General features: G+C 39.8%; 2 protein-coding genes across 3 annotated transcripts; both read right to left on the bottom strand.

The window, feature by feature from the left end:
• Window positions 1–119: 119 nt before the first annotated feature.
• ap1m2 (adaptor related protein complex 1 subunit mu 2) lies at window positions 120–6,827 on the bottom strand. The gene is made up of 12 exons (XM_029442433.1): window positions 6,613–6,827; window positions 5,284–5,440; window positions 4,993–5,060; window positions 4,670–4,800; window positions 4,422–4,569; window positions 3,613–3,739; window positions 3,358–3,500; window positions 3,100–3,171; window positions 1,407–1,565; window positions 1,070–1,195; window positions 636–711; window positions 120–511 (listed from the first exon to the last, which is right to left on the bottom strand). Exons 1-12 carry the CDS (start codon window positions 6,652–6,654, stop codon window positions 486–488), a joined length of 1,275 nt encoding a protein of 424 aa, XP_029298293.1. The 5' UTR covers window positions 6,655–6,827; the 3' UTR covers window positions 120–485.
• A 4,710-nt stretch (window positions 6,828–11,537) lies between these two features.
• ldlrb (low density lipoprotein receptor b) lies at window positions 11,538–24,230 on the bottom strand. 2 transcript variants are annotated; one of them, XM_029436631.1, is made up of 18 exons: window positions 24,033–24,230; window positions 20,067–20,192; window positions 19,497–19,619; window positions 18,650–19,027; window positions 18,199–18,321; window positions 17,929–18,051; window positions 17,620–17,742; window positions 17,390–17,518; window positions 17,098–17,269; window positions 16,671–16,898; window positions 15,668–15,786; window positions 15,400–15,539; window positions 14,683–14,824; window positions 14,433–14,585; window positions 14,156–14,347; window positions 13,359–13,433; window positions 13,095–13,255; window positions 11,538–12,980 (listed from the first exon to the last, which is right to left on the bottom strand). In XM_029436631.1, exons 1-18 carry the CDS (start codon window positions 24,112–24,114, stop codon window positions 12,942–12,944), a joined length of 2,628 nt encoding a protein of 875 aa, XP_029292491.1. In that variant the 5' UTR covers window positions 24,115–24,230; the 3' UTR covers window positions 11,538–12,941. The 2 variants fall into 2 exon arrangements, with proteins under 2 accessions (XP_029292491.1, XP_029292500.1); XM_029436640.1 differs by having other exon boundaries at window positions 14,156–14,344.
• Window positions 24,231–25,314: the final 1,084 nt, after the last annotated feature.

The raw sequence follows: 25,314 nt of genomic DNA, 5'->3' as shown, positions 1-25,314 counted from the left end.
CCAATCAGAACACGTAGCGAAGAAAGCGGGCGATTTGTATACGTTGATGTCTTCAAAGGCAGTTCATTCACATTTCTGACCTTTGGTTGTATTTCTTCAGAGGCAAGTGTGGAAAAAAGGCGGGTGTAAGTTTTTAATTTTAGGCGGAATTTAGTAACTCTGATTGCACAATGCATGACAACAATATGATGACAAAAGCTGCCCTTATATGCTGTTGTAAACTCATGAGAAAAACAAAAAGGGGCACAACAAATATACAAAGGTTACTAGTGACAAATTGTAATAATTTCAATAAACATTTAAATAACTTGTAGTGGTCCCACAATAAAAACATTAAAATCAAGTTGCACACAGATTTCATAAAACAAGATCGCTGACATTAAATATAGTGAAATTTAAAGACATTATTTTAGTCCAGTTAAAATGATCATTGATGCTCCTCTGGAAGTCCTGGAATTGATTATTATACAGTAATGCCTCAGGCTTTACACATTGGTCCTCAGCTGGTAGTCTAAATAAAAAGAGAACAAATGTAAGGAGAAATTTAAAAAGCTTAATGTGATTCAACATATCTCACCAGTAATACATTCTAAAAACAGTATGTCATATTATATTAAAGAAACATATTAATGTACCTCCACTCTGTGTAATGTACCGGACCCACGGTAAAGCCTGGTAACCACTTTTCTCAATGATCTTCATATATCGCACCTGGTGAAAAAAAAGAGTGAGTGAGGCAGTGTTGAGGCAAGAAACATTAATGTGCATCTGCAATTAAGATTAAATCTAGTTTGCCGAGCAGACAATATCAGCTCTTACAGGACCTGACATGACTATACACGGACTTTAAACTGTAGACGCCCTGTGCAAAGCTGTGATCTTCTCAGGTGAGGGTTAGAGCTTTATCATTGTGCATATTGATATAAACAAGATACACGATGCTCTGACATGCTTCAGATCCAGAATACATTTGTTTTGCTCTCAGATGGACTTGACTCATACAACCACAGGCTATATTCTTGGGATGTCTGACATTAAAAGGAGAGCTTCAGCATAAACACACACACACCTGTATTCCTGAGACTGTGAAGTATGGGATTTCAAATTTGACGGTAATGGGAGGTTTTCCCTCGAGCTCATTGTTCTCCACACTGGGCAGACCAAAATGAGCTCTCATTAGAAACTCTTTACCTCCCTGGATGGATCGATGGATGCACACAGACAAAATGGATAAGACAGACAGACAGAGACATTGACAGAGGAGCAGAATGACAGACAGAGAGTTAAACATATGTAAGTCTTTCATCAGAATTTTAACTAAAATGCAATACACACATATATCTACAAAGTATATCATTTGAAGTTAATGTATTTGCATGTAACAAACAAAGCAGGTCATTTCTTACAGGGAAAGACTTGATGGTCCACACCACCATGTTCTTCTCAGGCACATATTTGGCTTGGCCTGTGCTGGTTTTGAACTTGGGGGAGTCAGCATCACTGGGGACGGGGACCCTCACTTCCACATTATTTGCCACAGACTGTTTTTTAAATTGTCCCTTTGCCTTAAAATACAACACAGATGTTACTGTAAAGCTAGTCCAAGTTATGGGAATTGAATACAAACTGAAGACACAAGTATGAGAGAACCAATATTAACCACAACAGAAATTATTGTTGCTTCAATTCTTGTGCTTTTCATGCTTTAACCCAGGGGTCGGGAACTTTTTTGGCTGGGAGAGCCATAAAAGCCAAAAATGTTTAAATGTATTTCCTTGAGAGCCATATATTTAATAAAATTGAATGCAACTTTATGCATGCGTTTTTTAAGTATAATATGTGTCCGAGTACTAAAAGCGCTATCAGTGTTTCATTGAACAGGTGCCCTTTTATTAAATAAACTAAACGTTATGTTATTTATCTCATTTATGTGCACGTTTCAGTGTTTACTGCACAGGTGTCAAACTCAAGGCAATTATATCCGGCCCGCGAGAAAATATCATATGTCTGTCTTAACTGGCCCGCCGGTTTTGGTAATTAAATCAATGCATGGCATAACCACGGGAAAATACATATTAGCAGATTAGTGGGCAGGATGCGGGAGAAGATGCAGTGGGAGAACTGTGCAGGTGAGCTGACGGTGTATCACTGCATCATACACCAGGAAGCGCTGTGTTGTAAAGCTCTGGAGATGGAACATGTAATAAGCACCGTAACACAGACAGGAAACTTTATAAGAGCCAATTTAAGTCTTTTCCTGAGGAGATACATTCTGAACATGGCACTGTGCCCTTTCACACAGAGGTGCGATGGCTGAGACGAGGGAAAGTGCTGAATAGATTTTTCAAGTTGCGTGAGGAAATCTGCCAGTTTTTGGAAAGCAAAGGGAAACACACCACAGATCTCTGGGACGATGTGAGCTGGACTGTTTGTGCGACATAACGAAGCATCTCACTGTTAAACCTCCAGCTTCAGGGCCGCGTGATCACGGACATGTATGATGTAGTGACAGCATTCCAAGCCGAGCTGCCTGTGGGAGACTCGGATGCAGAAAGAAACTTTGGTCACTACGTGTTTCCAAACATTGACAAACATCTCCACCGTTGTGTTCCTGACCGCGCATTCTGCTGATAAACTGAACGCATTTGCCGACTTTGCAGCTCAGAAATTAAAATGTAACTGCTCAGCAATCCGTTTGCAGTTGACGTGGAAACAGCACCTGTGAACATCCAAATGGAGCTGATTGACCACCAGTGTAACGACACACTCAAGGCAAAGTATGACTCTGTGGGCGCTGCACAGTTTCCAAGCTTCATCCCGAAACAATGCCTCAACCTTCATGCCGCTCAGATGGTTTGCATGTTTAGAAGCACATACATGTGCTACGCTGCTAAATGTATTACTTTAAATGACACAGTATAATTATTTATTACTTGTTAATCATGTTAAAAATTCAGCTCAAAATAGTTTGCGAGCCATATTGCGTCATCGAAAGAGCCATAGGTTCCCGACCCCTGCTTTAACCAGTGACACAAAATATTTATAAAAAAGGCTTGTAATCTTGTTGCCAGTGTAGTTAGAAATGCAGTTGGTCCGTACCTTAACCATGATTTCCACTCTACTGTGAGAGAATTTCTCTATGACTGATTCAATCCATATCAGAGGCTTCACCTGCAAGAGATGAAGAATTGAGTTTCATCATATGAACAATTTTACAATTAAAACATTTAAATGCTTTCTTAAGTTGCGTATGCATATTAATCATGATGGCCATTTCATTTATATGCATAACGCTATAAGGCTGTATTTTAACAATAAACAATTTAGCATAAATACAAGCTGTTGAATTGGACTCACATGGGTATTGATGCGGTAAGACATGAGTTCAGACTCCCCATCTGGAGGAATGAAGGAGATTGTTCGATCACTGTCAAAGCGTGAGAGACGGACACACTGGTGGAACTTCACATCCTCCATCACCACCGTCTTTCCCTTGTCACCTGAACACAAAACAAGACAATCAGTGGTATACATTTAAATAGAACAGATAGATGAACGCCAGATCCAGTTAACTGGAGTAACAGATGGATAGGGTTATGGCTGTAGACGTACGTCCAGTAAGAGCAAAGAGGACTCTATCGTTGAGGCCCAGCCTCAGTTCAGGCATCCCAGAGAGCATTGTTTTCAGCTTGATGCTGCCCACAATGTCGCTGCTCATCACACTACCATTGGCATTCACCTGAACAAACAATACACAGTGGTGAACAAATCTGAATACATAAATCATAGTAATCTCATTGATTGAGTCAATAAAATTTAAACAGAAAGCACAGGAAAAAGCCCAAAAGACATTACAAGATAAAGTACCAGAATTTACTAGTTATTGTTGTTGTGCTATACAAATAAAGTTTGACTTGACTTAAGATGAAATATATTATATTGTCCCACAGGAGAATTTTTCCTGGCCTCCCTGTTTTGTGCTGCATCACACAACACACGTGCTAACAACATCACAATGCACACACACTCATAGAACAAACAAACAAAGTAATAAAAGACAAAAGTAAAAACACGAAAAAAACAGTTATAACCCAACCAGATAATAAATATCAAATTTACTTCATCTTCTTCTTATACTGTGACATGAAGAGACCACTCTAACTCCACGACTACCACTGCTATAGATAGTTAAATAAGAAGCAGCAAATAGATTAAGTGTAATAATCATCACCACCTAAAGAAAACACTGCATCCTAATACTTGACTTGAATATATCATTAGTATACAGAATAACTCATACAGTACTTGCTACATTATGTTCTATTCAGCATAACAACATTTGCTTTAACTATGAAAAAGTAATATTAGCACACATGACACAAATTCGCAAACAAATAATAAGACTCAGCCCTACATCTTACCAGTACGTTGATGGACTCGATGACATCAATAAAGACCTCGTTCTTCTTATATTTAATACCTTCTGACCTCCAGGAGACGGCGTTGGTGACGGTGGTCGGCACCTTGGACTTTGCCACCTCGAGCTTGGCACCTTCCTGAGTAATGTATCTGCAAGAGATGAGATAAAAAAAGATTGCCACACTCTTTATAAATAAACACAATAATTATACATCTCTGTAAAGTGTTTGTGTATCTTGTGAACTCTCACTCTTGTAGGATCTTGCTGTCTGTAGTCTGAGGGAATCCAAAGTCCATCAGCTCATCCAGCAGCTCGTAGACAACCACAAAATTATCCTGAATGCTCTCCTCCTCCAGCTCTTTGAAGTACTCTGTGAACACCTGAGTAATACACATAACAGACATCAGCCTCATCTGTGTCGTAGTAACTGCCCGTTTTTACTTTGGATTATCACTATCTCTGACTGCCATCTTCCACTGGCTCTTCATACAAACACACATTCATGCTTGGAAACTGTACAATAAATATTTAGGTGTACACAGACGTAAGGCAGCAGAGTGTGTGTGACTCACCTCCACTAGTTTGTATAGAAATGAGTACACAAGGGAGGCGTTGGAGTTCTTGTTCGTAGTGGCCACCACTGTGCAGAGAGCAGGTCAAGGAGTATTCTAGACGTTAATGTTTTGTTACAGTTAAGATCACAGATGTTGTTTACTTCCCCATATATATTTTTTTAAGGATGTAATTCAATACTATGGGATGTTAGGAATAACTTGTGGGCCTAAAATCCTTTATTATCATTATTATTACTACTTCATGACTCAATTACTATTAGATGCCAGAAACATCTAGGACAAGGATACGGTACAGGTTGCTGTGTTTGATCCACATGAAGTGGACATTGCCGCGTGACAGTACAGGACAGAGAAGCCCTTCCTCTTCATGTTGCATGAGTAAAGGCAGGAAGTGGTCGATCTCCGCCATGTTCACATCGCCTTTGTAGTTCCGACAAATCAACACCTGATCGGGAAGAATAACGTCACATGGTTATCATACAACTTAGTGTAACTAAATAGGATAAGGAGTCACAGCGAAAGACAGCTTTTAGGTTTAAGCTTTACTCATTAGTATGCGCCAATGCAACATCAAAATAAATGTACTTAAAAAAACACAGAAAAATGCAGTTTCCTAGAAATAGAAGAAATAATGTCAAAGTAATTAAAAAAAAAAAAAAATTACCAAAGCGCTTCTAGTTCCAAGTGCTCTTTTGTCACAATTTGCTGTTTTTCTTTCTCTAATGGGATAGTAAATTAAATATCTTTGGGATTTTTCTCTGTTAGTGGGACAAAACAAGCAACCTTGTAAGATTACTTTAGCCGTAACCATTTTCTGATATTTCATAGACGATTAATTAAGAAGATAATCAGGAGACTAATCAATAATGAAAATAATTAGTGTAGTTGAAACGCGAGTTCTTCAAAAGTTGTTCTACAGACCCTCAGGTGTTGATGTACTTGTGATTTTGTAGAATAGAAAAGAAAAGTGGGAATGCTTAGCTGTGACACTAACCCCTGTAAGTCTGCAAAGGAAAGAGAAGATGTCTTAGATAAGACAGATGCAGAACGTTAAACCTGACACCCGTTGAAGCTCCAGCGACCTAATGTTATTATAGCCTACAGCAGCGTGCTTGAATCAAATCCTCTAGTTTTTACATTGAGGAAAACAGAAAAACGTCCTTTTATTGCACACAAAACACCTGAAACCATGTGTGCTTCAATTTCTCAGTAACACTAACTTGTGTGTCAGGTTACATTTCCTGTGTGGAGAGAAGGGGATGTTTGTGCCATGCACCGTGACAACAAGAAGATGTTGACACAGACGCTCTGACTGAAGGCTACAGGTGCTGCAGCACAATTGGCTACTTCCACTGAAGTTATTTAAGGCTACAGCGTGCATTTCCACAGACAGACATGTATCCGGAAGTAAAGCAGAGAAGGCCAATGAATGAGTGTGTCGCAGACTCTTCATTAATTATTAACGACGCAAGCGCCATTAATGTTTAACAGTTACAGAAACAGTTAAGCATGTCAACTAAACAGCCAATACAATTAATTCTTGTAGGGTTTTATAACGTGTGTCGCTGAGAGTAAGCAATTATAAGTGTCTACAATCAACTCCAACATTATTCTTACCTTCCCCTTCAGGTCCAGCACAAATATAGCCGAGGCAGACATCGTGTGTGTGCCAACAGGAGAACAACACAAGACTCTACAAATTCAAATGAATTCCGTTTAAAGTTGAACTCGAGTACTTCACTGTGTTTGATTTTCGTTTCACCATCCAAACCAAAGACATTCATCCGCCTTAAGTGATCACGACTCCTCCGTTTCTTTTTCCTGAAGTTGTAGTGACGTCAACACATGCAGGTGAAAAATTTACCAGCTCACCTGAGCAGAGAGGGAGGAGGAGGAGGAGGAGGGTGTGCTGCTCAATCTTTCCGCGAGAGGGCGCCACATTTACACAAATCATAGCAAGGACAAACTGTGTGTGTTCATGACCTTTTGAATCCTGTTGATGGATGTGTCTAGTGAAAGAAGTACTCACAGCCTATTTTATTTAAAGTAAAAAATATCAATACGACTGTGTAAAATGCTCAGTTACTGGTAAAGTATTGCATTCATAATCTTCCTTGTGTAAATGAACAAAAGTATCTGCTTCAAAATATAGTTAAAGTACCAAAAATAAAAGTACTCATTACGCAGAATGGCCCATTTTAGAATAATGTTGGGCTTCATTATATGATTGCATTAGAATTAGTAATGCATTAATGCGTAAGCATGACTAATGTTTCAGCTGGTCAAGGTGGCACTAATTTCAACTACTTTATATACTGTCAGGTAGCTTAATCTATAGAATCTAAATAATGTTTGTTGCCAAATAGGTTGTTCATATTCATGGAATTTGTCTCAGTGTTTGGTACATACAATAAATATATTAAGAGAAGTTACAAGAAAAAATAAAAACATACTTTAAAACATACTATAACAAATATATATATATATATATATATATATATATATATATATATATATATATATATATATATATATATATATATATATATATATGTATTAGGTCAGTCTGAAGTAAAAGTATAGCAACTAAAGACATTTATAGTAGATCACTGATTGAGCACAAGATAAAACTACTCATCCACCACCACAGGGGCGAGGGTCAATCCCCAAGACTGGAGCTTCTTGTTTGGCTTGAACCTGTCCTTGTCACATCACATGTCCTTGGGCTACACACCTTTCTTTAGGTCATTATGTGTTAGCAACTTTATGAAAGGTGCACTTCTTCTCTACCTTTACCTGAGAGTATGTGACCTGCAGTCCTATGGCTTCAGGGTTGCAGAAGCACTTACTGATCACATGCTCAGCATATTTCCAAAGCCATAAACCTTACTCTATCAGCCTCCCCACCCCCTTTCGGGCCTCTTTGTGTGGTATTATGAACCAGACCCCAGCCTTCGTCTATATTCTTCCACTTCTTATCAGCCATGTGCAGAAAGGCAGTGAAGTACACAGTGACATAACAGAGGCGTGTCAATGTGTGTTTCTGAGGGCCAGATGGAGATCAGTCTTTTCCAATATCTCCCTCCTTTTGTCCATATAGGTTTGGTTCTCCTTATCTGGACTCTGTTTATGTAATGAGACATGACATATCTGAGCTATAAATGAGATAACCACACCTCAAACATGTTGTGTTCACACAGGATATGAGCTAAAGTAACCACCCCATAAAGACTTGATTTGACACAGTTAATAAAAGGCAGGACATTTACCCACTTCCCAATTTGTCAGCATTATGTTGCTTTTCGCAGTCGAGGTTAGTATCTACAAATATTTGGGTTTAAATGTCGACTTCACAGTCCAAATCAATCTGTAGCTACAGGAAGAGCATTTTTCCTTAATGTAAACATTAGTGTATTCCCTTCAGCTTCAACCACCTGTAGTATGTTTACCTCTCCGTCACTAGCTCATGTGATAAGGATTATAGAGGATCCCCCTACAGAGGCTGAGGTCCAACACAAACATATGGAAAGATATTCTCTTTACATTATTTCCTAACTGTAAACGTATAACTTCATTATTGAATGAATTCATGTTAGCTCAAGCCTTGAGCATTAGTCAATGATTGATATAGTTTTGAATTTAAAATGTACTGCAGCAACCAGGTCAGCTGGACAGAAAGGCAAAAGAGATGAAATGATTAAAAGAAAAAGAAAATAGAAACATTGTCTGGTTCCAGCCTTTCAAATGAGTTGATACGTCAAGAAACAATTCTACAGAGTGATCAATAATTAAAATATAAGTGTAAGTTTCAGCTCTAAAAGGCAGTGACAACTCCAAGTGGTCGACATCTGAAGATGATCCAACTTTCAACAGGATTATTATATTGAATACAAATGGAGGCCCAGAGGAATATGCTGTCAGAGTAACATCTCTATTCAGGCCCCTGACCATAAGGGTGAACTCAGATGAGGTGAACTAGGGTTTCTTAAAACATCTGAACAAAAAGATGACATTAAATCCATCATAGACCAATATGTGGTGTCATGGGAAAGACAGCTTTGAATCACACTCTGTGGCCTCCTCTGGTTAGTCACCTGAGTACCACTGTGTACCTGTGTTTAGAGTGGAAAGAAGTCAGGGTCAGAGCAGTTGAGCTCAGCATGGTTGCTCCGAGGGAAAGAGATATTAGTGAGATTTAACGGATGTCAGTGCTAGTTTTGGAATTGATACTGGATACCCAACAGAGCTGCTCATCACTTTCATCACCTTTCACTGATACAGTAGATCGTCCTCAGTTTGATCATTTACATCACAAGTACTGCATCAGCTGCATCCTCCTGCCTCCCGCGGCCGGAGATTCTGTGTTTCAGGTTGTTCGTCCTTCATGTTGTCAGGCAGAGATCAAACAGGCTGTTGTTGTTACATGATCATCAGGAAGGTTGGTTCCCTGTTTGGTAACATAGGGAAATATCTATCCACCATCTGCCCCCCCCCCACTCCAGCTTCCGCTGTCAATTTTCGGACATCCCCTTTGCTTACGAGTCGGTGGTGTGAGATGTAACTCCACCCTTTTTTGCCAGCTGGCCAATGGGAAGGCAGCGAACATATGTAAATAGTGAGGTGAGGAGATGATTTGGATGACAAGAGGATGGCAAGGGACAGGTTTCATTTGTCACCTGAGCCTCAGGTGTATCTGCCTATTGCCTCACGTGTACGGCCCACAATGATACTCAGGCTAATTAGTATAGCAAACTGTCAACAATGATGCCACTAGGACAAGTAAGATGCAATTAGCCCTAGTGATGGTTGAAATGAGAATTCTATCCAGAATCTCAAACACAATCAAAAGTAAAGTGGATGCACAAAACTACCGACACCATTTGGCCTTCATCAGATGTGATGCTGTTGGGCGTGGAGTCCTTTACGGTGGAATGTGGATCTCAGTTCCTGAAAGACAACATACCACAGCTTCCCAGTGAAATAAGCTGATGGCAGTGCAGCCTGACCCTGAACAGGGCCTGTCTCTGACGTCAAGCCCAGCCCTCTGTCTGTGTCACACACACACACACACACACACACACACACACACACACACACACACACACACACACACACACACACACACACACACACACACACACACACAGACAAAACTCAAGGTCCTAAAGCCATTCAGTCATTTCTTTTATGTCTCTAAACCATTGTCATTCTAAACCTAGTGTGCGTCATGAGAGATTTTGAATAAAAATATATTATATTCTTTGTCAACAGAACACTTTGCTTTTTGTAAAACACTTTCCCTGCAGTCATCTCAGCTGCTAGCTTAGAAATAGGCTTTTATTCTGTAAGATCTAGTCTACAGATGCATTGCTAAAGCATTATGAAGGTAGAAGAAATTTAACAACGATCAGTGTCTTCAGGTGAAACATTTGCCACGCCACGACCTCTAGCATAAAAATCCTGTTCCTCCAGTCTTTTGGTCATGCGTGCACTCACCTGAGCATCAACTGATATGATATATATAATAATAACAATGACATATCCTGAGTAAAAAAAAAAGAAAGTATTATTATTATAGCCTACTTTCTGTTGTGAAGGTTGTATCTTGTTGAAAGATCACTTCCTAGTTGCGGTTGATACATACGCCACTTCTTCCTGAACACCCACTGCACGCTGATGCTTTGTGGTAGACAGAGCAGAGAGAGGAACCATTAATAAACATGAATTATGGAGGAGGTTTATTAGATTAGTGAGAGGATGTTTGCTGGTTCTTTGCTTTTACGGGTGTGTCAGGCAATCTTGGACTATTCAATCAGCTCCCTTACATTTCTCTTTCTTAAATGCCTCTTTTGAATTATACTTCAATGTTAAATTTATCTTTAGCCAATGAGGAAACATAATGAAATGCTAGGGATGTTGATAAAAGAGGAAAAAAGGAAACTGCTCATGACATCTTTTCCAAACCCAAACCCAGATCAGTGTTAGTCATTTAAAACGACCGGACTATAATAAAAAACATCTACTCATGTTTTAGTAGCAAAATCGTTCCCCTTTAATCAGCAGACAGACACAAGCTAGGAGACACTGTGGATGCTACTGAAGCCAGTGCCTTTCTGTTTAAACAAAACCATCAGGTGAAACCAGCAGATCATTGAAATGAGAGTAAACACATTTGTTTATGTTATCTTAGGCACAAGAACATCAAATTCCCCATCATGTGATAACAAATCTGCTCTTCAGACGAAGACTGATGGCGCTTGTATTGTGTTGCAGATAGAGAGCAATGGCAACGTTTCCAGGCAACAAGACGAGGAACAGGTTTCACGGACATCCATTGTACCAAGAATAATCAGCTTTGTCAGTGAAGAGCTCTGCAAAACATTTAGTACCGAGATCAGTTTATATCTCGTGTTCTAATATAATCTAATCATCAGGCTTGCATCGAATGACACAGCGCTTTCTCTACCACGTCCTAGCTTAGTTCAGTCATGATACCTCATTTCCTAGTAGTAAAACCGACATTCATTAAAGAGAAACACAGGTTTTAAAAGATGATTTTTATTTTATTTAAAAAAGACCAACACAACCAAAAACGAACAAAGCAATGTGCATTAACAGGCAGGATGTTTATGCACAACAATTCTTGTCCACACATACATTTTGTGACAGTATGTGCCTTAATCTCACAGTGAAAACAAAAGTCATAGTAACAGCAAAAATAAATTATGTAAAATAACTTGTTTGAACATAAGTTAGAAAAACCGCTGTACAATGTAATGGTTTGACTGGCTTAGCTAGAACAATAACAATACACTGTGGTAGATGCTAACATAAACTATTACAGTATTTACAGCCAGATGACCACAATCAAAAACCTTTACTCATATATTTCCATAAATAAATAAAAGAATCTCTTACATATGTACATTTCTTGATTAAAATTTACAAATGTAAAAAGGCAACACCAGAGTGAACTTAAGAGTTTTACAAAATACTTACAGAAATTATTTACAGTGGTATAAGTCATCACCTAAAATGGCTTTTTACCTCATTATCTTCATTTAAAATAGAAGATTTTCTTCATTTTTGGTTGACTTCAGAAAACTCAGCAGCTTTTTCATTTACAATGCAAACCATCTCCACACTCCCTCGTTGGGAGATGGGTCACTAAAGGAAAACATACACGACATAACAGTACTGATTTAAATGGGAACTACATTGGAGACATGTTGGATGATTAAGAAAAATGCCTCTGATATGGGAGCCAACTAAATATACAACTCTGTATGCAGGAGAAGACAAGGCCACAGTGTAATCATGAAGGCGTTCACTGCCTGGAGCTAAAGCACTAAAGCATTAAAGCATTAACTACCACAGAAACTGGTTTGGAAGGTAGCGTGGTCAGCAAGGCATTTATGTACTGTACATCCAATAAACTTTACTAAATTACCAGAGTAGAGATGGAAGGCACACATGAGTGTTAAAAAAGTATAGGTCAGGCTTTTCAAGTCAAACTTGCAGAACTTGTGACTTATGCATCGATATATTTAATGAACAAAATGAGGCGATGTGTTGGTGGCAAAGTAAGATATTGTTCAGGTAGCTACAAAAGAGTCACGGCTCTGGGATTTAGAGCATCATCTTCTGAAACCATGCATTAGTCCCTAATTTAGAAACCATTTTTTGGTCTGACTAAATGGCATCCTGCAGTTCTACTCTATTTTATCATACTAAAGTTTCATAGATCGTTATTTCTTTTTCTTTCTTCAGACTTGGACGGCACAGTTCTGCGGTCAGAAACATAAGCCACGAAATGAGCTCACTTGAGGTGAAAGGCAAGAGGCTGATAAGCAGCAGCAGTAGAAAATAAATGGCCTTTTGTTTGTTCATGTTTTCATCATAAAGATATCACTTTAAATAAAGCTAGTGTCTTCTTTATCTTTGGGTCAAGCAACATCCTCGTCCTCCATGCTCAGCATTTGCCTCTGCAAAAAAATAAAAGAACATTAATGAAGCACAGCTGTAAAATTATATATTTATATATTATAGAGACTATATTCAGTTAACAATAAAGTGACTTAGTATCAAAGTGAACATACCTGAGGATAAACGTAGCCTTCAGAGTTGTTCCTGCAGATGTGTAGCTCGTCCTCTGTGGTTTTCTGGTACACTGGATTGTCAAAGTGTATGGTGTTGGTGTTCTTCAGACGCCAGTGTCTCCACAGCATGACTGCTCCAAAGACCAGCAGGGACATGACCACTGCAGAGCAAAAGAGGAGTCGAAGGTCACTTTGGGAGTTCAGGGGAAGTAGTAAAAATGAGTGCAGATTAAACAGGTTGAAGAGCTGAAATGTGAAACTTACGTATTGGCAACACAACATAGAGAGCAACAGGGTGGGATGAGGGGGCTTCTTTGGGCAAGGCTGCCAATCTGTTACCTGAAAAAGCAGAAAATAGATTGTTTTCTTTATATAATTTCTTACAGTTAGATGAGAAGATCAATACTACTCTTGTCTGTAGGTAAATACTTTATGAAGCTACTAGGCTACCAGAAGATGGTTAGCTTAGCTAAGCAAAGAGTGGAGACTCAATGAAGTCACTGCACCCAGTCAAGAAATTGTGAGTCCAACAGATAACCACACATTATGCAAATGAGATATTACAGGTTAATTTGTACATTTTAGAGTTGCTGATAGGCGGATTTAGTTACCTTTGGACAGAGAATCTTTCACTGTTTCTATGTTTTTTGCTAAGCTAAGCTAACCAGGTTGTTGGTTATTGCCTAATATTTACTGTAGGCTACATGAGAATAACTATAAATTATGAGTTATCTGGCTACAAACAATCTTTAACTAAGACTAAAGCCATGCTCTTACAGGCTGTACTCAGGCACAGCGATGCTTTGAGCTAAATGCTAAGGTCTACGTGCTTACACATTTCATTGCGAACATATAACATATACATAACACATAACACATAAGTCATCTCTCAAGCTGTTTTTTTTTTACTCAGCTTCCCTTTTTTCCTTTGATATGAGGCCATAGAAAAAGAAAAAATTAAGAACTCTGATCTGAATTTTCTGGACTTGTTGCAGATATTTTGTAATCACTTCACCAAACACTGAGTTTTTCCAGCAGTTATCCAAAACCCCTTTCTGTACCTTTAGCAGTGGCGGCAGGCTGCTGTGTGGGCTGGCTAGCTGAGATAGTTGTGGGTTTTGAGGTAGCTCTGGTGGTAGTTGTAGTTGTAGCAGTGGTAGGAGAAGGCCGTCTGGGAGGAGCAGGCTTAGTGGGAGCTTTAGGCAGGAGCGGTGCAGCAGTTTTGTTTTCGGCAGGAGGGGCAACTGAGGCTGCTGGGAAAGTAAATGTAAAGGTTAGCCTAATGATTCATTGTTACCTTTCAGTTTATTTGTAGTGGCATGTGCAGGGGACAGCTACCTGTCACACATTTCCTCATGTCAGGTCCCATGGTCATGTGGTCAGGACAGGCGCAGGTGTATTTAGGAGAGTGCTCGTTGATCACAGGGGCAGGGAGGCACAGAAACTCGCATCCTCCATTCATACTGTTACTCTCTCTGCACCAGTTTGTACCTAAAGGTGGGTACAAGACGCATTAGAAATCTGTATATGGCCTTAACAGTTTGTTTGTTTGTTACAACAGCTCTCAGATTGAGTAATGATTCTGTACCTATTGGCTGCCTGAGGTTGTGGTACATTACGATGTCCTCTGGCTGATTCAGGTCCGTTGCCAGCTGAGTGATGTCCTTCCCCGTCAGGCGGTTGGCACTAAAAACAGCAACGTTGCTCATGTCTGTCCAAAAGACTTTCTCCTGTTAAACAGAGAAATGTAACTTGAGTAAAAAGTTTAACAACATTATCTTGTTCACAGCCAGACATATAATAGATATTTCATTAATAATTTACTCTAATTCCCTCAAACAAAAATGGATTAATAATAAGGACTGATTAAGAATTAGCACTACTGATCCAAATTTAGAGGCTTCACTTAACTCTGGCTTTGTACTTCTAAACCATTTCAGCTAGACAACGCTCACCATGCATGAACTGGATTACAGACTGACTGGTAATTTCGATCACAAGCCCCTGAATCGAAATAATATCGTGGCAGACTTTGTGATACCACCAAATATCGTGTCGTTGTCCAAAGAATGTATACAATATTGTATCGTGATGAAACTTGTGAGTTAGTTATTTATGACAGACGTCCCTTTCCTTTGAATTATTTTGTTATTTGAGGCAAATCATATGTTAATATTTTCTATTTAAATGATTCATTCTGAGCATCCCTTTTAGCTAATTACATCAACCACCCAATAAATCACATTAAACACCTTTATTCTTTAATGACTTAATTCCCATCTGGGGAAACATTGACGTCACTAACCTCAAAGACAGTAACAGCGAGGGGGTGGGAGAGCTTTTCCTCACTGAAAATTAGACGGTGTCGTGTCCCTCCGTTCACATCGATGCTGGACAACGTGTGCATCTTGGAGTCCACCCAGTACAGACGCTGGTTGACCATGTCTGTCCAGAGGGAAACACAGCCAGACATATTATAGATACTTCACTGGTCAATATAACTGTGTGCTCATTATACAGTTGGAGAGGAAGCTATTGGTTTCCATTCAGTGCATCCATGACTCTCTGCTTACCCAGGGTGATGCCATTGGGCCACATGATGTTATCGGTCACTAAGGCAACGCGATCCGCTCCATTCAACCCACTCTTCTCTATCTTGGCCTCCTCACCCCAGTCTGTCCAGTACATAAAACTAAAGAGGACACAGAAGAAAAAAAACATTAGAAAAAATAAATCACTCAAAAAAGCTCCAGTTCATCCCAATACAAAATACATTCAAACAATTAAAATGCATGGAAAGAATTCAAATGGAAGTAATTACCAGTTGGACAACAGAAATAGTGGCTTAAAGGGCCCCAACACTCTCAAATAAATGTTGGAGAAATTGTGCCCAAATTGGCAACAATACCAACATAATTTGGACATGCTCTAAATTAAGAAAATTTTGGGAAGATTGAGGCCTTTAAATAACTTTTTCACCCAAAATATCACAAAAGATCCAAAGTTGGCATTACTGGGAGTAATACCGGAAGGCATTAATGGAAGAGTTAAAAATATATATATTTTACAAACATTGCTAACAGCAGCAATTAAATGCATCCCAATTAGGTGGTTAAACCCCAAAAATACAATATATGGACTGAGAAGGTGGAAGAACATAAGGTAGAGCCCTGCCAGGGCTATATTAATACAGTACAGTGATCTAAATTATTCGATTCATCCAGAATCATAGATGCATCTTTCTCATCTCATCTCTTTATACTTACTGTATACACACACTGATACCATTACACACGTTCACACACAACTCCCTTCCCCTAACCCATACCCCATTTGTATTATTATAAATCCTTTTTTTCCTTATTTGTACCTTTGTTTTACGCTATTACAATTAATTCTGCAAGCTGATATGATTTTCTTTTGTATTTTTTTCTTTTGTTAAATTATCTAAAATATATAGATAAAGAAGATGGAAAGAAATAGAGAAGTAAAGTAGCACAATTGTGAATATGATTGTATAAATTGCTGAAAAAAGAAATATCCCAGATCTGCTACCTGTCTGAAACTTTGACTTACTTTTTTACAGGGTCGACTGTGATGGATCTTGGCTTATCCAGGTTTTTTGTGATCAGGGTCTTCCTCTTGCTGCCATCTATCGTTGCCACAGAGATAGTCTTCAAGACACTGTCAGTCCAGTAGATGTTGCCATGGATCCAATCCACCGCAATGCCCTCTGGGGCCTCAATCTCACTGTCAATCACTACAGTGTGGTAAGAGGAGTTACCGGCCACATCTATGTTGGAGCTGTCGGGAGGCAGACAAGGGTGGAGAGTTTTACTTTAGAGACAGACAATGCTTTCAAATCAAATGTAGTACAGAGTTATAGATACAGACGTCCTGATGTAATGATAAGATCGTACTTAAACCAAAGGTTTCCCCTGTACTAAACCATCCTCGACACAGACACAGAAACAGATCCATAAAGTTTCAGAGTCTTTCTAACCTGTAGATTTTCTTCAGAGACAGGTCAGACCAGAAGATCCTCTTGTTAGGCATGTCCATGTCCAGAGCCACCACGTTTTTCAGCTGGGGGATCAGACGGACGTACTCTTTGCGGTCCACCGTCATCTTCCTCACCTCGTGTCTATTGGTAAAGTAGAGGGTGGGTACAGTGCCTGGAGGACACAAAAGAGAAAGGAATAAAAGATGTTTCAGATAGCACTACAAATCTAAAGGTCATTCATATCTGTCATTTGTCAGATGGGACAGCTACTCTTCTTTCTTTCAAAAATTACCTGATTCAGCCCTGCATGTCTTGCTCACGGGGTCGATCTTGTAGCCCTCTTTGCAATCACACTTGTAGCTGCCGGGCAGGTTGATGCAGATCTGACTGCAAGTGTCAGGCTCACCACATTCATCAATGTCTGCAAGTGGAGGAAAGATGGTGATTGGGCAAATTGAGAGATAGCAGTTGGCAAGTTTCTAATATCATTATCATTTTAATTGTCAGACTCCCTCCTCTCACCTTCACAGGTTTTCTTGTCCATCTTCAGCCTGTATCCGGCACGGCAGGAGCAGTTGTAGCCAATCTTTAGGTCGTTGCAGAATTGGGAGCATCCATCAGTTCTAGTCAAACACTCATTTTTGTCTGTGGAGACCAGATACACAGAGCTTACACAGAATTGATGACAAGTATGTTCCTAATGGTAGCTCAAGTTGATGGTGCACTAACTCATTCAAACCACAAACTATCTAGGCCACGCAGAATTTGATACACTTCCTGGTATGATGATCTTTGGCTGTTGGTTGGATGGTATAATAAGATTTCACTTACCACACTCTTTGACAGGTTCATCAGACCGGTCTCTGCAGTCTCTCTGTTTGTCACACACTTTCTCTATGCTGATACACTCCCCGCTGCCACACTTGAACTTGGTGGGGCCTTCACATGTATTTTCTGTGGATACGAACAGGAGCGTGTGAATTTAACTGTAATCTAGTGGTACGAGACTCTTTTGCAAAAACCGTTATGACCTTTCCATTGATTTTAAGGAAGAAAATATTAGCATCTGTATACAGTTAGATAAGTGGGTAAAACAGTCACCTATGTGGCAGCCCATCTCATCACTGGAGTCCCTGCAGTCGGGCAGTTGGTCACATTGCTGACTGCCATGGATACAGGCACCGTCATCACACTGGAACTCATCTGGGCGACAAGTAGGACGACCTAGAAAAAGAAGGCAAAAGGATGAAAACAAGAAAAAGAGAGAGTGAAATGAGACAGAGAGATGAATCAGATGACACAGAATGAGGAGAAAATCCTCGCTGACATGGTTTATTGTGTCAATATTGATGATACTGAGCAGGTGGCCCTGGAGGGCAACATGATATTATGTGTGCTCAAGCATGAATAGGCCACATCAGGCTCAGTTGTCTATTAAAGTGAACACTGAGTCAGAGAAGATGTATCAAAGAGAAATAGGTTTACAGAAGAGAAGATGGATAGAATGAAAAATTCTACGGAATAAACAACACGAGAATAAAAGCCAACTCACTGCAGTTGACCTCGTCTGATCGATCATGACAGTCATTGCCTCCGTCACACTTCCAGCCGCTGCGGACACACTCCCCATTTGCACACTGGAATTCGTGGACGCTGCAGGGCACCGCTGTCTTCTTAGGCTGCCGTCCCACGCAGTTCTGCGGCCACTCGTCCGACCCGTCGGAACAGTCCTCGTCTCCATCGCAGTGCCATAACTCCGGCACACACACTGAGTTGTTGCACTGGAAGGAATGAGAAGTGCAGCTGGGTTTGGGGCAGGAAGCCTCATCTGAGCCGTCTAAACAGTCGTTTTCGCTGTCGCAAACGAAAGTGGGGGATATACACTGGCCGTTGGCACAGCTAAACTCATCAGGGCTGCATTGTTTGGTCGCTGTGGTGAGGCGGGAGGGGGAGAAGAGAGATGTGAATTTCACATTAAAAACAACACAAACATTTATTTATTTATTGTTATAATAACCTATATTTGTTTCGAAATATTTGTAGTCAAAACACTTTGTAGTAACTATTTAGATAAGGTGTCTCAATAACCATATTGTACAGTAAATGCTCATAATGAATGTGGTATCTATTTTAGTTTTATGGTAAATTATTCACACTATGTATCTGTTTACTTTATTTTGCTGTTGAGACACTTCCATTCCCCTGTGTGGGATCAATAACGTGTATCTTATCTTATCTTAAACTAAATGAATTCCTACACAACACCGTACTTCTGCAGAAAAATCAGGAAATCACTTATTTTCAAAAGAATGTATTGTTTTTTTTAATCTATTAAGTGTTTATTGTTTCCAATGTTTAAGTGTGTTGTGAAGTGTGAAATAGTTATATATAAAACTTACTGCAGTTTTTCTCATCAGCTCCGTTGTCACATTCAACTCTGCCGTCACAGTGCCAGGCCACCGGTACACACTGGTTTGTGGCACCGCCGCAGTTGTACTCTGACTGCAGACATGTTTTGGTCGCTGAGGATAGAAACAGGAAGTATAACTGAAATGATCTCAAGTGGTAACAAAGATATAAAGCCTGTGAATAAATGTATAGTATTTAGTAAAACTCAACAACCATGGACTTGAATGAAACTATTGTTGTACAGTGTGCAGTGTTAGCTTGTGTTTCTGCGTCACATGACTTTATGTTATGAGCAGGTCAAGATGATGGTTCTGTGCTTGATTTATTTCATATTTTGTATTGATTAGTGCAACAATCAGTTGAATCATTTATTAGTAAATTGACAGAAAATAAAATGTATAATTATCAATTGACTATTCTAAAAATGAAGTTATTTCATTACCATTTAAAAAAACATTTTTTATATATATACATGTATTAATAGATAGTGAAAATAATACCTAGTTGCATTCCTATTCACATGTATTTAATTTCATGTCACTCGTAATGAAATATCTTACCACAGGTTGCAGGCAGTTCATCAGTTCCATCACCACAATCGTCAGTTCCATCACAAATCCACCTGCGGGTGACACACCTCCCATTTCCACACCTTAACTGAGCGGAGCTGCACGTGAAGGCTGCATCTGTGAGTGATAAAGAAAATTACAGTGTGAAATGAGGACAACCTGCTGACATTATGAGCTGCACCTTCTAGGAATGGGAGTTTGTGTCAACACAAAATTGTGTGGTTAATATTTAACTGAAAATGACTGAACTTGAAGGCCACGAACGTTCATATAACTGTGAAAACCACACCTCTTACTCTTTGCTTGACTTCCAATTAAGATGGCAACACTGTGTGGTTCCCTGACTCATGCTAGAACAATATATGAAGTAGTAAGACTTTAATGGGAAGTCTTTGGACACACAAGGCCCTTCCTTCGAGGGAACACAAAATGATCCTATCTTTCTTTATTCCTGTATGACACACACATACAGTCATACCCACAAATCAATTAAACATCACTTAATTTCACTTTACTTTTGGACAATAAATCAATAGAGCAAATAAGAGATGTATAGTAGAGAAAAAACAAATGAAAGAAAAGATTATAAATAGGAGGAACTTTGGCAGTAATCTCCACTAATCAGCGAAGACATACTAGGTGTTATCTTTTGTTGATCTACTTCATTACATGCTATGGTGTACTATATATACACTTAATGGTAATGTGATGAAAAGCAGGTTCAACCCAACCACACACCTCTGTTACTCGTTGCTTTGACACATTTCAGGTATTGAACAGAGCTAAAAGTGATATGACCTTAGATTGACCACGGGTCATTTCGGTCTCAGAGGTCTTGCCCCAAGACAAAGCAAAGAAGGCATCAACATGAAGGCACATGTGAAACCAACAAAGGCCATTCATACTCAAGTGGGTGTCATCCTCCATCACCTCTGCACTGCCAGTCTCTCCTGTGACCTGGAGGCTGCGGACATGACAAACTAGCCCTTTAAGACAATAGCGTGGGAGGAGTTGAACAATCACACCACCGGTTGCTGATTGGTCCCAGAGAGACATTTTTTCATAACAGCATCACCATGGTCACCCACAGATCGAGGCGGAGATACGAAACACAAGGAAGTCTGTCAAGTTGAGCGTGTGGTTGAGTAATGACAGTTAACAAAGTGACAGTACAGGTTTGACTTATTACAATAGAGTGGTGATCCAAGAAATTGTAAAATAGAGAGAGGATGCTTTCTCAATACTGGGCTTGCCAACACGAGTCAACACCCTCTAAAAACTGAAAGAAAAGGTTGTCTGAATCTCATCTTTTCTCAAACATTAATTCGATCTGGGGTTTCAATGATTCAGGGAACAACTTTGGCTGATCTTGAGAGGCTTATCTGGTGTACCCCATACACTTATGCTTTCAGGGAAACCACAATCACACACATGGTGGGAAGGCCAGGGTGCTGCCAGCGTCGATTCCAGGAAAAGAGTTTCCAAAGCACGCTCCAGCTGTTCCTAGACATATGCTATGACACATAAAGAAAAAAAGAGTTTCTCTGCAGTCGGCAACTCTTGCTCACTTTCACTTCTTGGGAATCGTTCATTAATTTCATTTGCAGAAGAAGCAAAACTGGGTCAAACTCCGGCCTCTGAGGGTGGAGACTTAACTACACAGGCACATGTTTTCATTTTCCACTGCTGTTCAGTGGAGGAGGAGAGGAGGTTTCTTTTAGGTCTTTACAGGAAGTATTGTCTATGGTGTAAAGTTCAGGTTAGTTTGGCTAACGAAGAAGTGATTAGTTATTCACTATTTTTAAAATCCCAATATTTATTTACGATCTACTATAATGTTACATGGTAATCCCATCTAGCAAATGTTCAATATGCTGTCCTTATGGCTACTTTAGTTTAAGTTACAAATGTTTTGGTCCACCATCACCACAATCGTATTTCATATCCAAAAAGCTGCAAACCTGTCAGGCACAGCTGAAAATACCTAGTTCAACAGTATCTCAAGCAGAGTGCATCAATTGCTTCTGCAGAGAAACTGTATCGACCAGATGCTTATTTAACATCACCATGTAAGAACATTCGAGTATCCGCATCACTTACACACAAGACTGCTATGATTCATTTAAAAATGTATGAAAACTTGTTTGATGGCAGAAATTGGTGGAATGAATGGCAGATACTCACAAGAGGTTAGACAAGTCGTCAGAACAACAACAATCCCCCTTTGTGACCACAATGCATTCCTGACTTTTTATGGCAGATGCATGCAGTAAACACACGCACGCACGCACGCATGCATGCACGCATTGACTCAAACATACACCCAGCAGTTAATAAATAACCAGGATGAATGTGCATCAGGAGATAGTCACTCTGCTTTATATCGGAGTTTGCACTGTAGCTGTATTTTTCACTGAGGTCATTGGGTAATGAATTAATACTGCTGTACAGTAATGTGGCTAAATTAGGTTTGATTTCCACATGCCAAGAAGAATATATCTGATCATCTTAGTTAAAGACTTTGGAAAGTTAGTATCTAGACTGCACATTTCCTCTGTAGCTTTCCCTTGATGCCAGTGTGTTACGCCTGCAGACTTCCGTGAATGGGCAACACCAGCCTTGTACAACATGCTTCAGGAATATTTCTACATGACTGATAGCAGAAAGTGTTGTCTTTGTGAGTCACCGCAGTCTAAAAGTCTCCTATGTGGAAAAGAAAACCTGTGGCTTTTTTAAGACTCTTCTTTACTACGGTGCATGGCAATGTCTCATTTCAGGAGTATGCTAAACACAAAGTGAATACATTAAACAAACCAGTGCCTGACCTTTAAACAAAGAGAAGGAAAGCATATGTGAATATTCCCCTCTAACACACTCACGCACGCACGCACACGCACACACATACACACACACACACACACACACACACACACACACACACACACACACACACACACACACACACACACACTGGAAAAAACTTTTAATCTGAAAAACTCTTGGTGGAGAGTTGAGATTATCGGGGGTTCATAGGTGGCAGATTGGGGCTGAAGCAAGGTTCGTTCTCATCATATGTTTGACCTTGAAGGGCAATATGTTCCCTTCTTCACCAATCAAGTTATTTGTATGAAAATAAATGGCATGTTGTAATAATCCACCAAACTCAATGGTGATGAAGTGGGACTACAATAAATGAAGATTTTAATCATTTATTGTAGTGCCTGTCAATCAAGTATTAATATTGTATATGCATAACTAACCACACACACACACACACACAGACACACACACACAACACACACACACACAATAACTTAATAGCTTTGGATAAACTTGCACAGCTAAAAGGCAAATGCAGACTTTCCAGCATCACATTTCCTCCAGCTAGCTGCTGAGAGGAGGCTGCATTAAGTGTCTTAGCTGCACCCTTTTCTCGTTAGGAACCGCCTGTTTTTGCGTTTGTTCCACCCACCTGAAACTTGAGACGGGCCGGCAGTACGACAGAAGTGATTGGCTGTTTGGTTGCATCGTAGAGCGGAACCAATCAAAACGCAGTGCGTAAATTCCATTCAAATATGACGAAATTGTAAACTAGTGTTTCTATTGTTTTATTATCCATGTCCTTATTGTAGTTATCAAAATTATTGAATTTACAGGATAATTTAAATAAAATTCAGAATGAACCAAATGTTTCTCATCTCAAAGTAATTCCATTCATTCACCGGTCATATTCACTGTACAAGCTCACGGAAACATTTACATTTGTAATATATGAACAACCCAAACCCCAACTGATGCCAAACAGATATTAATTGAGAGGCATAAATACTGATTCGTGGAATATGCTTGATATTTACATGTGCATCCGGACTCAATACATCAGCCTCACCAACTTTTAAACACTGGAACATCTTTCTGTGTGGTAAGAAAGGTACTTTGAAAAATCCCATTTCTTACCTGCTTGAGGCGAAAAATGAATCAGCATCAGCAGACAGCAACATGTGGACAGCCCGGCGAGTCCCCTCCACATCCCAAACATGTCCTGTCCTTATTTGTACAGCTATGCTGTACGCAGATATGGATTTGCGCGTAAAAAGGCTCTGGATCAGACGGAGAGGACAGTTAGCAGAGCCACGCCGCAGATGTGAGTAAAGGGCGAGGGGCAGCAAAATATTATGGGGTTAGAGTCACATCTGACGATTTTCTATGAGGCTGACAGGAGGGCGGTGCTAGAGCAGTGGTGTGATGTTTGAAAGTGGACGTGAGCACCGCCGGGGGGAGGAGCCACTGTGTTGCTGTATCACTGTGTGTGTGTGTGTGTGTGTGTGTGTGTGTGTGTGTGTGTGTGTGTGTGTGTGTGTGTGTGTGCCTTCCTTTACCCCTCCATCCATCCATCCATTTCTCCCAAACCTCTGTGTGTGTGTGTGTGTGTGTGTGTGTGTGTGTGTGTGTGTGTGTGTGTGTGTGTGTGTGTGTGTGTGTGTGTGTGTGTGTGTCACTGAGAGGGAGACTGGATGAAAGGAAGTAGAAAAGCTGACAGACAGAATTAACAAAGGTAGTTTACATCTTACCAGACATTAAGTGATGATACAGAAGACTCTAGCTTTTATAGTCAAGTCGCAAAAGCAACAAAATGTCATAAAACCAAAAGCACGCCCTACACTTAGGATCACTGTAATGATTTATCATTAGAAAAGGGAGAAGAAAGAAACCCTGTGTTTATATGAAACCACATGTGAGCATGAGCTCACACATGGGGAGTCCTCTGTAGCAGCAGGGGTTTATGAGTAAAATAAATGGACTTGAATTTATACTCTAGTCTTTTACCCATTTACACACACATTCATAGACTGATGGCAGGACTGCCTAACTGCTTATCGTCTAATCTAGTGCTCGTTCATGCCGACTGGAGCAGCCGAACCTTCTTCCGATCATCTCTACATCCTGTGCCACAGCCGGTCAAAAGTGTAATTCATATTGTAGCTTTGTTTCCCACAGAGATGAGCTGGAGGCAAATCTTTCCAAACAGATGCCAGACTCACATATATAAAGTAACTCTGCCCAAAACATTCCTAGAGTTTAGTTTTCCCATGCGCTTAAATTGTCACTGAAAAATGTGTGTACAGTGTATGAATTCTAAATACTGATATTTCATCTGAATTGGATATTTGAAAGTTAGACATATAGTATGCTGCTGTAGCATACATTAGTAATGAACTAGACATATTCAAATGTCAAA

Source organism: Cottoperca gobio, chromosome 1 (genome assembly GCF_900634415.1).
Source record: "Cottoperca gobio chromosome 1, fCotGob3.1, whole genome shotgun sequence".
Taxonomy (NCBI): domain Eukaryota; kingdom Metazoa; phylum Chordata; class Actinopteri; order Perciformes; family Bovichtidae; genus Cottoperca; species Cottoperca gobio.
The sequence above is the reverse complement of the archived record's forward strand: the minus strand, read 5'-3'. Positions and strand labels throughout refer to the sequence as shown.

What these genes read in the sequence shown, in the direction of transcription:
- ldlrb (XM_029436631.1), bottom strand. Translation starts at nt 24,114, where the DNA reads ATGTTTGGGATGTGGAGGGGACTCGCCGGGCTGTCCACATGTTGCTGT. An exon ending in AGCTGATGAGAAAAACTGCA is followed by an intron (nt 19,028 to 19,496) that starts GTAAGTTTTATA and finishes GCCTCACCACAG; the next exon opens with CGACCAAACAATGCAGCCCT. An exon ending in GCCCAATGGCATCACCCTGG is followed by an intron (nt 15,540 to 15,667) that starts GTAAGCAGAGAG and finishes CCCTCTGGACAG; the next exon opens with ACATGGTCAACCAGCGTCTG.
- ap1m2 (XM_029442433.1), bottom strand. Translation starts at nt 6,654, where the DNA reads ATGTCTGCCTCGGCTATATTTGTGCTGGACCTGAAGGGGAAG. An exon ending in TCGAGTCCATCAACGTACTG is followed by an intron (nt 3,740 to 4,421) that starts GTAAGATGTAGG and finishes TTGTTTGTTCAG; the next exon opens with GTGAATGCCAATGGTAGTGT. An exon ending in GAGTGGAAATCATGGTTAAG is followed by an intron (nt 1,566 to 3,099) that starts GTACGGACCAAC and finishes TTGTATTTTAAG; the next exon opens with GCAAAGGGACAATTTAAAAA.